This window comes from Lampetra fluviatilis, chromosome 13 (genome assembly GCF_964198595.1).
Source record: "Lampetra fluviatilis chromosome 13, kcLamFluv1.1, whole genome shotgun sequence".
NCBI lineage: Eukaryota > Metazoa > Chordata > Hyperoartia > Petromyzontiformes > Petromyzontidae > Lampetra > Lampetra fluviatilis.
The window spans coordinates 3053780-3071362 of record NC_136287.1 but is presented as its reverse complement, the minus strand read 5'-3'; the positions used below and the strand labels follow the sequence as shown (position 1 = coordinate 3071362).

Here is a 17583-nt window from a genome sequence, read left to right as displayed (position 1 = left end):
CCCGGTGTTGAGCCGCCATGCAGGGGGCGGGAGCGGGCGATGTTCTGTGCCACCCAGGCCTCAAGGGACAACCGCTGGATGGTTCAGTCCTCCTCATCCTCCAGCCCCGCCGTAACAACCCGGTCCCCTCCACAGGGGCACAGCCGCGCTTCGAAAGCTGGCGGCGCCCTTCTTGGGAATGCTTCCCGGTTGTTGGTTCGTTTACTGATTGCGTCCGTGACCCGGTACTGAACCTGCCACCGATCGTGTGCTACTGTGCGCAGAGCCTCTGTTCGGTAACGAAATCGGATAATCGATCGGCGTTTGTCAAAGAAAAGCGAAAAAATGCACATTCAAACTTACCATGCATTTCTCCAAAGGTTAGTGAGGGTGACCCGTGGCCATGTATAACCACTTTGGGGGGTGTCTGGACACCCGCGACCCTCCCCCCACCACCCCCCTGTGTCGCTCGATAACCCCGCCGTAGCGACACAGGTGGTGTCGCGCCTGTTAGGTGCCGTTCGCCGATTGACACCGATTTGGTTGGCGGTGTGTGGGGGGCGGGGGGGGTGACGTATTTTTTTTTACCGTGGGCAGCGTGCCAAATTGATGTCGCTCCCCAGTAAATACGCGGGAGATTTTTTTTCAAGTCTCCACGCGGTCACTGTTATTCGCCGTAGGGGCCCCGGGGTCCCCCGCGAGCGAGCGGAGTAAACTGCCGCGGCGGTATTGCTGCGGGATGCGATGGTTTATGACACACTTCCAAAGTGGAATTGATGGTGCGACAAGGGTACGCGTTCTTTCATGAATCAAATTGACTCCCGGCGAAATCGGGGTGCGGGGGGGGCACAAAAGACGATGTGGCCTGGCGGAGGCCAGGGAGGGAGGGTGGTGGGGGTTGTGTTTTGTGTTTTTCTTTTTTGTTTCGCACGGAACCAGCCGCACGATGTGTTCGCGAGACACCCCCCCCCCCCCATTGTACCGTGGGCCTTGGCGCAGGCTGAACAATGACAATGCAGCCCTCGTAGCGGTCATTCGGTGTTTTGTGGCCACCACCTCTATGGGTCGGGCGAGGTTTGTTCCTCCGCAGTGAAAACGTGGGCATGCCCCGCCGCCGATAAAACCGCAGCGAGCGATAAGAGATTAGGGCCAATAATCTGCTCTGCGCCCAATTTGTTTTTTCTCACCCAGTTAATAAACTCTGGCAGCTGCGTTTATGGGGGCGCATGTCCTTGGGAGGTCCCTGTAAGGTAGGAGAGGGATTTTCCTGCAGATTAGAGCGGATCTGTCGGGGTTTTTTTTTGCCTTTTGTTGGTCCGTGCAACAAGCCGCACCCTGACAGGCAGCGTTTATTAGTGAGAGATGAGAGGGCTGCTGCTGTCGCTGTCGTCTCTGACGTGTTTATTGGAGGGATCGTGTGAAGGAAAATGTCTAATAATGGAAAGGTACACTCTGGTGTTACTATTATTGGCGTCGATTATTTATTTTTCATTTAAATAAAAAAATGTCTGACGCACGCAATTTTTTAAAAAGATATTTCTTTGCTCAAGTGCTCTCATGCGGCTGTTTCTGCTAAGCGTTATGAAGAGACACGTTCAGTCCTTTCGCAGCTGCAGAGCTCGTGAATGCGGAATAGCGATCGCTGCGGCTTGAAAAAGCAGTTTGAAAAAAGCAGCTGATAAATTTACGCGGCTAGACGGCAGCTGCGAAAACAAGAAAGTCGCGGCGCAGGGCGACTTGGGGAAAGAAAAAAAAGACCCCCGCATTTTTATTCATTTGGCTGCGTCCTTTGTTGCAAATAAAGCTAGACACCTCGAGGGTCCGTGAGGGGGGAAGGAAAACCGATTGGCCGTCCCCCCTCGCGGCCATGAATTTCTTCAGATTTGATTTTTTCGCCATCCAAGTCGCGACTTGGCGAGCAGATGGACTCCGTGCGAGCCTGAGAGGTCAGGGCAGACCGGACGGCTCTTAGCAGAGCGGTCGGGCGAGCGAGGCGGAGCGCGTCCGAGCCAGTGTCGCTCGCCGGCGATGGGGATCACAGAACAGGAGGTTCCCCTTGGGTCACGTCAAACTAGATCAGAATAAAAATCTTTTATTTAGACTGGAGGAGGAATCCGATGAGCTATGAAGCTCTTTTTTTCACAGATGCCCGGTAGGGGCACGGGGTCAGCAACATTTACAACAACAGATAATTGAAAAAACGGTCCGAGTGCAAAAAAGGTAAAGCAAGTGACTTGAAATAAATATTTATTAAGTACATAAATTGCTGCCAATATTTCAACACCAAATGCAAGCTTGGGCTAGGCGTCACAGCAACAAAAACAGTTCCACACCACACCAAGATAACACACAGTCCCACAATTAAATTGCGCATTAACATTTTACTATGGATACACAGGTAAAGATCAAAGAGGTTGTATCCAACAACAACAAAAAAGAATGAAGGTAGAACTGGGCAGGCAAACAAACAGTGCGTTTTGTAAATGTGGATTTGGAAATGAAATTCTCCAGTTACCTTGACATGACCTTGCAGGAGAATGTCGAATTGACAGCAACCAGTGGGAGCTGATTCGAGCCAGGTGCTGGCTGGAGAAGGAGCTCTTATATGGTAATAGGTTAGGATGATGACGATGGCCTTGTCGAGCATGGTGATGGTAATGACGGTAACAATGACCATCATCACAGGTTCAAGGAACGCGAGCAGCATGACGCATTTTAATGAGGTATTTTTCTAAAAATTTGGCGGTATTGTAGGATAAATAAATGTGACTTTGCAAACATCGTCTGGCTTGGCGTACGACAGAATTGGCCAAACGTCACGGAAAACGCGGCGGGAGCCTCCCGCAAATGATTCTCGATACCCATTGAGATATTTTTTTATTTTCCCCACGGGTAAATAAAAGTGTATTTTTCGTCAGACACAAATGGGCAACACGATTCAACTGCATTTTGTCTGTGAGAAGTGTGCGCCGACGTTGCGACGAATTGCTGTGGCTCCCGATGTATACACGGTGGGCCCTCAGGGACTGAACTATTGGCCGTTGTCAAAAGCAACCCAGAGTGACCAATCGTCAGAACCGCATCCAACGGACGAATAAAGTGGGCCAAATAAAAGGACTGATTGGCGAAGAGATACATTTGAGGGAGCGAATGAGTTATGGAGAAAAGTGAGCAACTGAGGGAATGAATGAGCGAGTGAATAACCGTCGGAGTAATTGTAAGGATTAAATGAGCAAATTAATTTACTTAGGAAAGGGTGAATGTGTTAGCGAATGAAAGCATGCATGAGGTAGGATATTAATAAATGAGTGAATGAAAGTGGGCACTTATAAATTAATTAATGGAGCAAATGAATGAGGGAGTGAGTGAACGAGTGAGCAAACTAATGAACACGAATGAGTAAAAAAATGAATGAGCACACAAATGCATGTGGGAATGAATGAATGATGGAGCTCACGAACGAGGAAGCATGCGCGCAAAGGACGGAACAAATTAATTCATTAATGGACTAATTAATTCATGAGCAAGAGACCAATGAGCGAGCAAATTAATGAGATAGGGAGCAAGTGAATGAGCGAGTGGATAAGAGAACAGAGCGAGTGAGTGAATGGGGGAAGGAGCGAGCGTACTGGCGAGCGAATGATTTGTGCACATGCTCATTTGACCCGCCACTAGATTGCTTGTGGGCGCCGCGTGATTGGTCGTTGTTTTTCCCTCTCCTCCTCCTCTCTGGGTCGGTCGGTGACCCAGCTCGGAGAGCGAGCGGTGTGCGTGCTGTCACTGCTAACCACAGATGGAATTTTCCATCGACTCATACGGGAAAGGAATTAAAATTGCCAGGAGCGTGCGACGGCTTGGCTGGAGATCAGCGCTCTTGCCTTCTGATGCCCGCTGGCCCCTGTAGCTGGCCACTACACTGCAGCACGCACTTTTAAGTGAGGATAATCTAATATTACGTAGCACGTACGTATGCGGTGCATGGAGAGAGTGAACATACAGCGTCTGTTTACAACGCGCTTACTGTAGACCATTATCTGCACACTCGCCTATTCGAAGATATTTGCTTGTTTACGATAAAGAAGAGCGGGCTTGGCTTGGAGGAGTCACGGCGGAGTGGCAACCAAAGGAGGGAATTGCGCCTGAGTTTGTGCCCACCATGGAGATGGAGCATTGAAATTAGCAGGAGGCAGCTTGAGGGTTCTTTCGTTCAGCAGTGGATAGACTATTGATGCTGATGATGATGATGACATATGTAAACGATTCAACTTCTCTTGTCCGTGCTCATGTTGGGTGGTGCTATTGTTAGAGCCTCGTTTTTCCCCCGCAAAGATTTACTTCTGTTATCCACGCGGCTATTCGCAGGTAGGCACGGGTGGTAGGATACGTCTGCGGCAAATGCCGGCTCGCTCCTCTCATCTCTGGATAACCACGAAAATAACCTACGAGTTCGGTGCTTCCAAAAAGGGACGCTTCTGTGACTTCTCATCCATGACTAAGCCCGGATAATGTGAAAAATCGGGGGAGCCCATATCATGGGATACTTCCACAGATTCATTTGGTGGCACAGATATGGAGGTACAGAGCAAAATCGTTTTTAGTGTAGTGTAGAGTAGTGAGCTTACGTTTCAGGCAATGGCCCTTTTTCAGATCTAGACATTCTGACATTTCCTTGGAAGTTACTAAACGCGACGGAGCGCGTGCACGGAAGCCGGCTCATGGCTCTTGAGAAGGAGAGCAACGGGGCGCGAGTCTGAGCTTGCATCCCGATGTCACGACTTGTTTGCCCGGATCGCCATCAAACGACGGTGGCGGACTCGACCTGGGACGTTTCACCTCCGCAGCGATTCAATGAAATTGTCACCGTTCTATTCAACAATTGGTCATGTGAGAATAGGTTTTCCCCTTTTATCTGGCAAACAAAACAGGTGTTAAGATGTTAAAACACCAAACTGAAACCTTTTACAAGGAATCTTGTGGTCAGAATGCAAACAAAAAATATACTCTGATAATATATGCATTGTCTTTTAAACTGATTGGTCCACACCAGAGACAGCTTTCTTTGGAGCCTAGTCTCAAACGGTGTTAGACCAGAGGATGCCAAAAGACCAGAGGGGAAAACCTGTTCTCATATTTGGGTGCTGGCAAAGGAGGTCCCATGCAATTGGTCACGTGTTATTTACTTGGGTCTTCCTTTTGACTCATTTCTACTGCCCCATTTGTATTGTTGCTCATTTTGTTTTGTCAGTGTTATTCACCCACATCGTCGGTGATCCCTCGCAGTCGAGGATGATCGAGGATGATCGAGGATGATCGTCTTCCATCAGTGTCTTATCTGCGGATCCGAAGACGGCCAATGAGGCAGACTATCCGGGATGGACAAACCCCGTCGAGCGCCGCGCGTTCTCGAGCGGGACGCGTGGCCCCGTTTCCGCTGCTCTTGCTTTGCCTCCTCCTGTCATCGCCGGGTTTCGAAGACCAAAGTCGCCGAAATACATCACGAGATAATTTTGCGTGTGACGCATATGAGTTGCAAACAGTTCGATGTTAAAACGCACTGCTCGTGGCACGTATCGTGGGCAGAAAAAGCGATTTATTTTCGACGAGCCGTTGTGTCGCCACGTCTCTCCGTGGGTAGTGCGGCGAGCGCGAGGGCATTTGGCGTCTCTCTGCTTGTAACCTGTGCACAGATGGCTGCACGCATGAACCCTGAACGAATCCAGCTTCTATCTTTAATGCCGGCGTTATGAGATTATTTGGCGAGTGGAGGCGCATGCAAGCTGCTGGCAGGGTCTAAATTTAAACTTGATGAGGTGTTGCTGTCTCTGAGAGAGTGTGCCCTCTGTGCCCACTGTCTTTGCTAATGGCTCGGTAAAAACAACCATGCCCCAGTACTTGTGTGCATTTAAAACACAAAGACGAAGATCCCCCGTTGTAGCGTTTAGCAGACTGTTGGGACAAGTGCTCCTAGTGAGCACCTATGAAAGCCGGCATGGCACACGAGGGGGGTGGGTGGCCGCCACCACGCCCAGCCGCCTTTGTCTCCCCAATGGTGATGTTTACACACTGCACCAGGCAACGGTTCAGATATTCGTCACCGTTGCTGCAAGCAGTAATCATACTCAGGTGTCTGGGTTCGTAGCGCAATGCGCTGACCACTGCACGACTGCACCCCCATATTAAACACACACTTCATAATTATCAGCAGTGGTCAACCCGCTGTTGGATGAAGGCCTCCCGAAGCCGTAGCCATTTCTCAAGGTCCTGCAATGTAATAACACATCTGGCGCCTGCGCGCAAGCTGGTTTCAACGCTCCATCTCCATGGTATTAGTATCCACAGAAGCACCGGGGAGTGGGAGGGATGATACATGCTTGGAATTACACTGAGAGACAGAGAGGGAGAGGCACATTGATAGAGGAACGTTAGACGCATCGTATATTGACCGTTCGGCAAAGTCGGCACACCTGGGCCCGGGCATGTCACGAGATGGAGATGATGGCCAATGGACGAGACTGGTGATGAAGTGGCAGCCAAAGGAGGGAACGTGTCTGAGAGAGGATGACCACCCCCCAAGGTTGCATTGATAATGTTAGATCCCACGCCGGAGTGAGATTAATTGTGGCTTCGTGGGGACTGTGAGATTTCCAGCGCGTGTGGAGGTCTTCATCCATCATGTATGTTGCTGTATATTGAACTTCTTTCACAACCGTACATAGCCAACCATGCTAATCGGAGGTGCGGGGGAAGGACGAAAAACTAAACACAAAAAGCAGTTAAATTTCGATTTAAATCTTTCGTGACTGCAGGGATTCATATTCTTGGTTCTTTCGGTAAAGTCACGTAGAAGGGAAGTAATAAAATAATAATAAATAAAACACTCAAATTATCACGACGTTTTGATTGCAACACAAGCAATCATCATCAGGTGTGAAACCCACAGCAAGAAAATGTAAAAAACCGCCACTTTTTCAAATTTTCTTGTTGTGGTTTTCACTGAAAGAACCAAGAACACAAAAAGCAGTTGTAAAGAAATGAGTTTTCAATCTAGTTTTAAAAGAGCATATGTCTAGTGGCTTCCTAATATCATATTCTTAGGTTTTTTCGGTAAAGTCACGTAGGTAAAACATCAATATTAATGAAAATAAAATAAATAAAACAAAAATCACGACGTTTCGGAGGCAACACAAGTCTCCGTCATCAGGTGGGACCGTCACAGCCAGATTAGCTGATGCAGCTAATCTGGCTGTGACGGTCCCACTAATCTGGCTGTGACGGTCCCACCTGATGACGGAGACTTGTGTTGCCTCCGAAACGTCGTGAATTTTTTTTATTTTATTTTATTTTCATTAATTTTGATGTTTTACCTACGTGACTTTACCGAAAAAACCTAACAATATGATTCCTTGCAGTCACGAAAGCTTCAAATCTAGAATTCCTAATATCATTTAGCATAGTTGGTGAATGATGATAAGGAGGAGTGTATGTCTTTAATAATAATGTGAGGAACGGTAAGTGGAGTTCGAACTTGGGCATGCATTCATGTGCTTCTCTTTCACATTCCTCTTATTTTTGTTGTTTGCATTCCTGCTATTTATTACTGAATATTGGCACCCTGTTCGCTTGGTTCAATATGCACTAGCAGAGCCCCATCGACAATCGCAAAAATCACGGGCTTATCGTGGCGGTGAACTCTCTCACGTGGTTGAGCAAAGGTCACCGGACTCAACTGAATCCGCAGTACGCACTCGTCCACACTCTCAACATGAGAAACCCTCATATCAATGTCCCTATTGCCCGTGGCCCCTATTATCCGCAGAAAGCTGTGGGGTCCATGGAAACTCTGAATGTTTGCACCATATTCTGGCGATTTTCCGCAATTACCTGCGTTTATGCCCCGCGCGTGCGGATTAAATTTGCGGATAACCCCACGGATAATAGGATGCGGGATGTGCAGTCCCACCGCATCACAGAGGCGCTGTCCTGTATATTAAATCGAATAATAATTTCATTAATAATTTCCAGCTATTACTCAATCCACTGCTGGATGAAGGCTTCCCCGCATACCTTGTCCGGTATTGGGGGGGTGCTTGACCATACTTCGCCGTGCCGGTTAGCGCCGCCACTACCGCCTTGGCCATTCTTAACATTTAAGGCGCGAGGTTGCAAAAGCGTCTTGGGCTGCGCGTGTCGGTCCGCACCGCGTCCCTCCCTCACGACACGCCGCAATTTGGCGGAGCTTTGGCCGGGCGATCGCGACGGGATGCATTTCACACACTTGGCATGGGCACCGGCCTCTCCCGCCGTCCCCTTTTTTGCCACGCCGCGAGCCCCCGGCGTCGTCGCCTGCGGTATTTGCACACGCGCCGTAAATCCCGCCGCTCCGCTCCCGGGCCTTCAGCCCTCCTACCCCGCACGAGGGGCTCCCAATGGCAACCGCCGGGCCGCCTCCGCCCTCTGGTCATGCATTTATTCCTGCTTCTGCTGCTGCTGCTCGTACGTTCATTTATTTAGTTTGCACAGACTGGTGGGATGGCTTTGGAAGTCGGCGGCGGGTGGGGTGCAGGGAGCTGTTGGGGGTGGGTCGGGAAAATTGCTTACACCGTCATTTCTAGCGGGGGAGAGGACCACTTAACAGTCTGCGACGAAGGCAGCCTCTGTGCGTCGTGGGTCAGGTTCCTTTTGTTATGGTTTGCATTGGGCATGAAGCTGTGGCTGCAGCGAACATTTTTCGGGATATATATATTTTTTTATCCACCAACGGGGGCCACTAAAATCATCGTCGCCCTCATCAGCAGCGTGTTTCTGAGACCCTAAGACGTGCCGGACCAGCTGATACATATCATTCCCTCTGCCTGCTGAGAGGCCATTGCTGTTGGGCGACAGACCTAATGTTAGTCATTAGCCTTTATCTGACCAGGCGAGTGCCTGGGGATCAGACACCGAGTCTCCTTTGTCAATCATGCAAGAATGGAATCGGCCAAACATCCCGCCGCAGGACCCTCTTGACCAGCGAGGCTTTCGTGGGAAACTAAAGGACAGGATCATTATTATTTGGTAAGGCAGACTTGGAAGTAATGCAAGGCACAATACAAACTCACGGCCCGGCAGAGGTCGCAATCGGGTACCCGATACCCGTACCCTACCCGATACCCGGCTACCCGTACCCGGCCGGGTACGGGTACGGGTACCCGTTTGCGACCCTGGTGCGGCCGGGTACGGGTACGGGTAGGCCGTGAGTCACTGGTGAGTAACCGTTTGTCACTCATTTCGGGTAGGGTACGGGTACCCATTTGTGACCCTGGTGCGACCGGGTACGGGTACAGGTAAGGAATCAAAACCCATTTGCGATCTCTGCGGCCTGGATAATATTGTGCAGTTGGACCAGTGCTGGCCAGCGGTGTGCCCGTCGCCTTGGGCCCGTCGCCTTGGGCTAGTGCCGTGCGAGGTCCTCTGGTGTGTCATGGGGTTCTACCGTGGGATGTCGGGCGCGGTGTCTGACGTTCCGCTCCGCTTGCGTGGAAGCTTTTAGAGTTAATTTCCTGAAGGAGCTCCCAGCATGTGGAGCGAAACGTTGGACATCGTGCCCGACGGCAGGCGGTGCAACACGGAAAGGCAACAGAGAGACACACGGTACAACCGCGAAACCTTGTACGGCATTAACGCCGTGTAACGTTTGCGATATGAACTGGGGGTCGGTGCCTGTGAACCGGAATGCACGCATACGGTCCCCCGTATTCCCCAGTCCTTTGCGCAAGCTCGCCGAAGCCTTTTGTCACTACGCCTGGGTGTGAATGCCATAGCTGATTGGGAAAGCAAGGCGTTTAACATCCCCATGCGCGATTATATATTTATATATTATTTTTTTTAATGACCCGACTCATGCTCTGTCCCAACCTGCCTCTGCCCCGTGGAGGCTCTAACCAGTTACCCACAGGTGTCACTCTCATCACTCACCCCTGTGTGACCTCTCCCGCCACCCTCTAAAGACAGAGATCCCCTGTATAGCCTTAACAGACTGTTGGGGCAAGTGCTGTTAGCGAGTAGCACCTATGAAGGCCGCCATGGCACATGAGGGGGTGGGTGGCCAACACATACCTGTTAACCCACACGGTTCAACCCGTGTTCTTGTACAAGGAAATTTCCTTTTCAGGTCCATACGGCGTACAGACGTTTCAATACGGGCAATAAAATGTTTGTCTGTTTATGTTTCTCCCTTGTGATGGGACTTTGTAGGATGAACGTTGAGATTTATCAGGGCACGGGGTGACCTATAAGGTCTGAATTGGTCTGTAATAATGTAGCCACTGATAAGGGGTTGACAGGTATGCCAACACCACAGCTGGCGACCTTTGTCTCCCCCAGTGGCGGTGTTTACACACCACACCAGGCGCTCATTGGAGGCTGAGTCGACCTAAGATGAGCCCCAGGACCGGTGCAGATAATCATCACCGGTGTTGGCCCGTGAGCTGGAATCGAACTCAGGTCGCCGATCCCCACCCCCTACACCACTGCCGGATGAAGCTAGTGCGGGGCCTGTAGCATACGTTATAAAGGGGCCCTAAATAAAATAAAAACACAAATATTAAAACACATAAATGTTTTACTTGCATAGTAAAGTAATTGTATTTATGTATTTGCCATACAGCCAGATAATACGACAAATCGCTAACCTTTCATAAAAGCTGAAGGCAGTATAGTACTATAGTAATAGAGCAAGGGCAGAATCCCTGAACCGGAATTGATAGCTCGAAAGCATTTAGTGCGGGGCCCTTGAAAGTGCGAGGCCCGTAGCTACATATGTAGCTACTTTTGCTACTAGGATAATGCGGCACTGCCCTACACACACCACCTCACACCGTCCACCCACACCGCCCACCCTCCTCCTCTGGCCGAATGTGGGACACACGACCACTGCTGTTAGGCCACCATTCCCACCGGAGCGAAAAGTCCATTTAATATTTCGCGCTTCGCGACCAATGGGCGCGGTCGCCCTTGGCGTGAAAGCGGCACCGGCTGTCGTGCCAAGTCCGTGGGGCGCAGACAAATGCGGTGCTTAATGTGCGCGCACAAGGCTTCAATTATGTTGTAATGCCGCTGTTGAATAATTTGTCAGATATCGGTAATTTGAACGTTTCGTAATGTTTTGGGGGGGTACACGTATGAATGTAACGATTTACCTCCCTTCCTCGAGCAATGGATGAATTACGGTGATTCGAGGTCACGATTCGTGGTGATACTTTCTTTTCCATTGTGATGCGTGTAACGTTTTAACAGTGTGCATCTATCGCATCGACAGTGCCATTTTTTTTTTACTAAAATAAATCTCAATAATATATTATTTTACCAATGATTCAACACAAGTTTAGGAAGCAATAATTATAATAAATAAGTTAATAATTGTAATCCCTCATTACAAGCGTGGCATCGGGGCGAGCGACGCCGATTGGCACTGTGGCCCTGTGAACATCCCTACCGGGGGAGGTGATTTTAGCGGCCAATTCAACAATGCAAGGGTGCACGCTGTCTTTTGTGTGAACACAAGAGAGAAAATAACGCGTGCACGAGCTTGTGATTTCTGTAGAAAATATTTGACTGGAAAAACCCAGACTGGAAAAATATCAGCTCTGCCACCTGGAGCATGTTCACTATGTTCAGTATGAAAAACTAAATATTCACTTCTCCCCCCCCCTGCCAACCCCAGAGAATTTTAAACAAAAAACGTTTGCAGAAGGTAGCGATCGCTACTGGCTGCAGAGTTCACGTGAACCCTTTACCGCACACGTACAAATTACCACGCGTATACAAATTGCAAATGTTCATTCTCTCGCACGCGAGGATATTAATGAATCCAGAGTTCAAGAATCGATTTTAATTGACAAATTGATGCGTCATTACACCTCCAGTTTCCATCGCCGCTGCCAAAAATCCGTGGCCCGCGGCGTTTCCCCCTTCCCGTGCCTCCTGCACTTATTTTGTTTATTTTTTGTTGCATTCCATTCGTATGGAACACCGTGTAACTTGACGGCAGTGACGTGCGCGGGGTAACTTTCATAAATCGGGACACGGATTTCAGCCAAGTTCTGTAACCGTGTGTGTGCGTGCGGTCTACCTAGGCAGCGGCAGTAGAGGGGTTAGCACACTTCGCTACGAACCCGGCGACCCAAGTTCGATTCTCTCTCGCGGCTAACACCAGTGATGATTATCTGAACCGGTCCTGGGCCTCCTCTAGGTCGACTCAGCCGTAACTGAGTAGAAGGTGTGGTGTGGAAACCTCAGTACTGGGGAGACAAAGACGACCGGGCGTGATGCTTACCACCCACCTCCTCGCATGCTGTGCCGGCCTTCATAGCTGCTCGCTAACAACCTTTGCCCCAAAAGTCTGTTCAGGCTATACGGGGGGAAGGGATCTTTCTTTGTCTATCCAGACAATAACAAATCCTATTTGAAATGATCAATATCAGCCTGCATAGCGTCTATCGATGTTTATGCACAGCCCTTTTATCGATCCACTACTGGATGCCCCCCCCCCCCCATTGCAGTCCAGTGTGTCCATCCACCTTCTTAAAAGAGTTCCTCATCTCTCGAGCCAGTGGTGTAAGTTCCACATTCCCATGGCAGGGGCAGATTAATCCACAGGACAACCACTTTTGGCACCCCATGAAGTGGCACTCATTTTGTTGACCCTGGAGGGGATGAAGGGCTGCGTCAACCCCCCCCCCCCCCCCCCCGATAGACATCACACCGTGTCTGGCGCTCGAACCGCGAGTGTCTCATGTGCACAACCGGGATCTGTGTGGGCATTGGCTCGAAGCTTCCTTCCAATTAAAAGTCTGTGTGCATTGCACATGCGGTACAGTGAATTGCAAGGAACGATGGGAGGACCGATAGGTAACACTGCGGTCGCAATCGTGCCCCCTCTCCTGTCTGTAAATTGCCTTCTGTGTGCATCTTTACTCTGATCATTCCTGACGTTCCCTTCGCTTTGTTTCGTTTGTCAGCAGGACGAGAAGCACAGGACGACAACGACGACTTTTCGGGCAGGGCCCGGTGCGGAGGGCACCTGGGCAGCGCCAGCAGCGGGGCCCAGCGGCCGGAGAGAAGCCACTGCGACTTCACCAAAATCCTGTCGACCAAGCGCAGCCTGGACCACCTCAACAGGATCCTGCGCGTCAAGAAGCTGCAACGGGCCTCGCTCACCGGCAACAACGTGGTCAAGCGGCGGCCCGGGCGCCCACGCAAGCGCCTGTCGCCGTCGCCACCGGCGACGGGGCGCACGCGTCGAGCCGCTGCTGCCGCCGCCGCAGCCGCGACGACGGCGGCGGCCGCGGTGGATTGTGTGGGCTCCCAGCGCGTCGCCACCGGGCGAGGGGGGGCGGCGGCGGCGGTGGCGGCGGCCGGGCGCGGCGACGACGCCGTGACGGACACCATCGAGTGGGTGGTGCACGGCGCCAGGAGGCAGCGCGCCGAGCACAGGAAGGGCGTGAAGAGGAAAGGGAGCCACGGGCCGTGGACTCGGGAAGTCGCGGAGAAGAGTCCTGCACGGGGGAAGGAGCCGGAGGCGGACGGCAGGTGAGCGCTCAAGACGGAGGAACGCCCACGCGCTGCCGATTGAAATCGAGTTGCAGTTGGTCGAAGTGCGAGTGAGGAAGTCGATTTCTCACGGTGCATGCCAGCTATGTGTAAATTACGTTTAGGCTCATTGAGAGAGCACAGCTACGTAAACGGAACAGGGAAATTGAGAAGAAGGTGGCAAAAACGAGACGCATAGAATCGATGTTTGTAATCGAATGGTTGACCCCGAGTTCGTGACTTACAGAAAACAAAGAGAAACGATGCAAATGGTAAAATCGACACCAAGCGAATGGATGCTCAAATTGAATCGTGACCCAAAATTGTGACGATTCATCAAATGTCTGGTTAGGTGGATGCTTACATTGCTGAACATTCAATAAATTCAAGTACAAATGTGCAGCTTTCAGCGTTTAGTTTTTTTTTGTGCAGAAACCGGGTTCGTTATTTGACGACAGCGTCCACCCACTTGCGGGAGGTTCCCAGTCCGCGGGCACCCAATTCGCGGTTACACAACCAACATAAACCCCGACAACGTTCACGGTCTGAGGCAGGCATTCATCAGCGTAAAGCAATACTTTAATCGCGGTCTCGGTGGCTTTTTAATGTGACGTCTAATTTGGGAGAGTCTTGTCACGAGGGGGATAACCGTACGACGTAACCATTAGCACACGGGGCTTTGCGATCCGGAGGGTTGCCATTTCTATCCAAACTCCTGACGAGGCAGTTGGAAAATTGGGGGCCGAGTTTCGGACGCCGCCTCCGGCCCACACGGCAGCAGGTGGTACACACGGGTACACAACGGCAAGTCGATCGGCGTGCGACCCGCGGCGGGGTAAAATGCGGATATTCTTGCCTCTTCCGGGATGTCTGGCCGGCGTGGAAGAAGAGCCAAATATACTCCGGAGGAGCGTATAGGCCCCTTCCTCCAGCAGCGGAGCGAGCAAGGAGGTCGCAGGGCTGCACCTTTGCATCTTTTACCATCGAGGCGCCTGCGCGTGGCGCCGCCCGCCTTGGGCAGTACCGTCGCCAGCGCGCGTCGCCACTGAAACGTCATCAGCTGAGGCATTGTGTGGATTCGGCGCAGGGAGTAGGGTTTCCTGGGTATAAATATTGATTTTGAATGCTTAAACGGCCACCCGCATCGCTTACCGCGGCAATCCCCAACATTATCGCTCTTTAAATATGACTGTAATAGTTTTGCGTGGCAGTAAAGCCTGAGTGGTGAAGGGCAAATCGATGCGCGCGCTAAAATGCGGTTTGAAGGTCCGTTTCGTTTAAGGTTTTAATTTAATTTTGAATATTGCCGTTTTAAATTGCGTACATTTCATATAAATAAATAAAATATGCATCGATCGTTTTGCAACGGTTCATGCCCTCGGGGGAAAGTGAGGGATGGAGACAATGCAAGTTTTTTTGGGGTTTAAATCAAGATAACCTCTGAAATATAATAGAAATAATAATGCACAGTCCCACGTCAATCCATTGCTGGATGAAGGCTTCCCGCACCGTGGCATTAAACATAACATTTGGGTATGATTTGCATAAATCTTACATCATTGATTCCTTCGCGTGCAGTTTGACGATAGCGTCATTTACGTATGTATATACTATGTTGAACTTGTCTCGCACCGCACGTAGCCAACCGTGCTAGTCAGAGGTGCGGGGGAAGGACAACAAACTAAACACAAAAAGCAGTTCTGAAGAAATGAGTTTTCAACCTAGATTTACGCGAGATTCGACTTCAGTGAATTGATTCGTCGTTGTTACGTGTCAAATGGAAAAATCGGCAGAGGCTTTTATATTCAACTCCATTCCGAGAGGCCTTGGCTGCAGCCACTTGTGCTCACGTTACGTGACCAGCCTCGTGGAACGCTGAAAGCTGCGATCGTTGCCAGAGCAGTACGAATGGCGTGGGAGGACGAGCGATTTGGACCTTTAGGGGTTGCGATTGCTCCACATCGCTCACTCCCGCGGATTGATTTACGCAGGGAGTGTGCGCACTCCCTCACACAAACGCCGGCCCCTCCTGTATCACCACCCCTCGCACTATGCCAAAGCCACCGAGTCCTTCTCCACTCGTACGTACGCATGGATGGATGTTGAACGTCCACAATATAACGACGACGATCATAGAACGAATCATCTACCTCCTGCTTGTCAATCCACTGCTGCATGAAGACCTCCCCACCCCGCGTCAACCATGGGGGTTGTTTATGTGACCATACTTCACCCACGCTGGTAAGTGCGGGTTGGTGAACTGTGGGTGGGGGGTTGCCCAGGACCGGGTCAGACACCGCTCGCCGCTGATGTCAGCCGTGGTCGGCAATCGACCTCGGGTCGCCGGGGTACACGGCGCAGTACACACATCGTCACCACCCGCGTGCAATATTATAATTCACAGCACAGTAAATGGTCCCCTTGTTCCGAAGCAGGTGATGGCCTACCGAGACACAACACCACTTTTGAAAGTAAGATCTGGGGAATTTCATCATCACGATCCATGAGCAGATAGCCCCGTAGGTGTCCACTGCACCTTTCGCGACCAATGTCATCCATAATACAGGTGTGTTGGGTTACATCGTGTAAATATAAATGCGTCGTTAAACCCGCCACCATTTATTTCCACTTACCTCAAGTAGTGGCTCATGTTTCCGGCACCAATCTCTCATAATGTCATCATCAAGCCATTATCTGTGAGGTCTTCCTTTCTGTTCCTTACGTTTTTTCCGAACAACACACGTTTAATTTTCCTGTTGTCATCCATCCTACATTTGTGTCCACATAGACAATTACCGTAGAGAAAAAACTATGAACTATAATTTTACATAATTTAGTTAGGTTGGATTTTAGTTTAGAAGTTTTTGGGCAATTGGTGAATTTCAAATTAAATTGTTTATGAAAAAAATGTATGCCTTTCATTCAAATAGGATGGGTTTAGAAATTGATATATGGCTAATAAAGTACATGCCATTTCAAAAAAAAGTATTCTACTTATGAATCGGGTATATATAACAAACAAAAAAATAATTCATATGTATTCCGTCAATTAATGCATTTATGAGACATTGAAAACATTTTCAAATTTAAAGCAGATTTACGTGATGAATTCTATCCAATCACAGACAGTTATAAGCAGGAAACTCCTGAACAAAAATGGCATGTAAATCACATCACACGATGCCAGCGGTGGCCTCTAAAGAAGAAACAAAGTCTGTTTTGGAAACTGTTAAATGTCGCAGGCTATGCGTGTGGCGAAGCAAACCACCTCCTGGTGTGTGGATCCCACACGGCACTCGAAGGGTTGATGCTGTAGCTCACGATACGCGCATGGAATTGCGCGTGTTAAATAGCGCGTTTGTTCCGCGCTATTAGTTAGCTTGAGCCGTGCATTCACTGGAGGTGCTGCGATTTACCACTATGTTTATGGGAAAAAATCGATTCATGAGGCGGATCACATCTCTGTATCATAACAATTCATTGAATCCCGAGTGGGAGGGGGAAATCGTCTTCCCAGAGTGATTTATATTTTACCAGATAAGGCCCACTGAGCTATATACAGTAGCTCTTTTACATAAACGACCTGGCCACAAGTGATAGTGCAACGAAGTGGCTTATCATGTGGAAATCCACGCCACCACAGGGAGAACATGCAAACTCAAAATATACAGGTGTCAGGGTCGGGATCAAATCCACGACCTCCTGCATACTATGCAAGAGAGTTAACATATCGCCACCACGGCGTCCCTTGAGGGAGTTCGAGACTGGTGGCCGTGGTTGTCTGTAGACTCGCTCACTGTTTCTGACTCGCTGGCTCAATGCGGCTTTCCGAGGAGGGAGAAAGAGAGAGAGAGAGTGACACGTGCACGCACACAGATCCGCGCACAAATTCGCGGAGGATGTGGGATTACTCTCCCATCGGGGGGGCGGGGGGGAGAAGGGATTAAGTGGGACACCGCACAGTTTATTTCAGGTTTCCAGCACTTGCAAGGGAGCTAGTGGCAGCCGCGGTGGTGCGATATGCTGCCAGTATAA

General features: G+C 50.1%; 1 protein-coding gene across 5 annotated transcripts in view; it reads left to right on the top strand.

The window, feature by feature from the left end:
- LOC144935421 (histone-lysine N-methyltransferase ASH1L-like) overlaps positions 1-17583 on the top strand; it is a 106879-nt gene that overhangs the window by 36950 nt on the left and 52346 nt on the right. For 4 of the 5 annotated variants that reach the window (XM_078862036.1, XM_078862037.1, XM_078862034.1 and 1 more), the window contains exon 4: positions 12978-13548. In XM_078862036.1, coding sequence (XP_078718162.1) covers positions 12978-13548 — 571 coding nt within the window. The remainder of the gene's footprint in view (positions 1-12977; positions 13549-17583) is intronic. The other variant, XM_078862035.1, reaches the window with a different exon arrangement.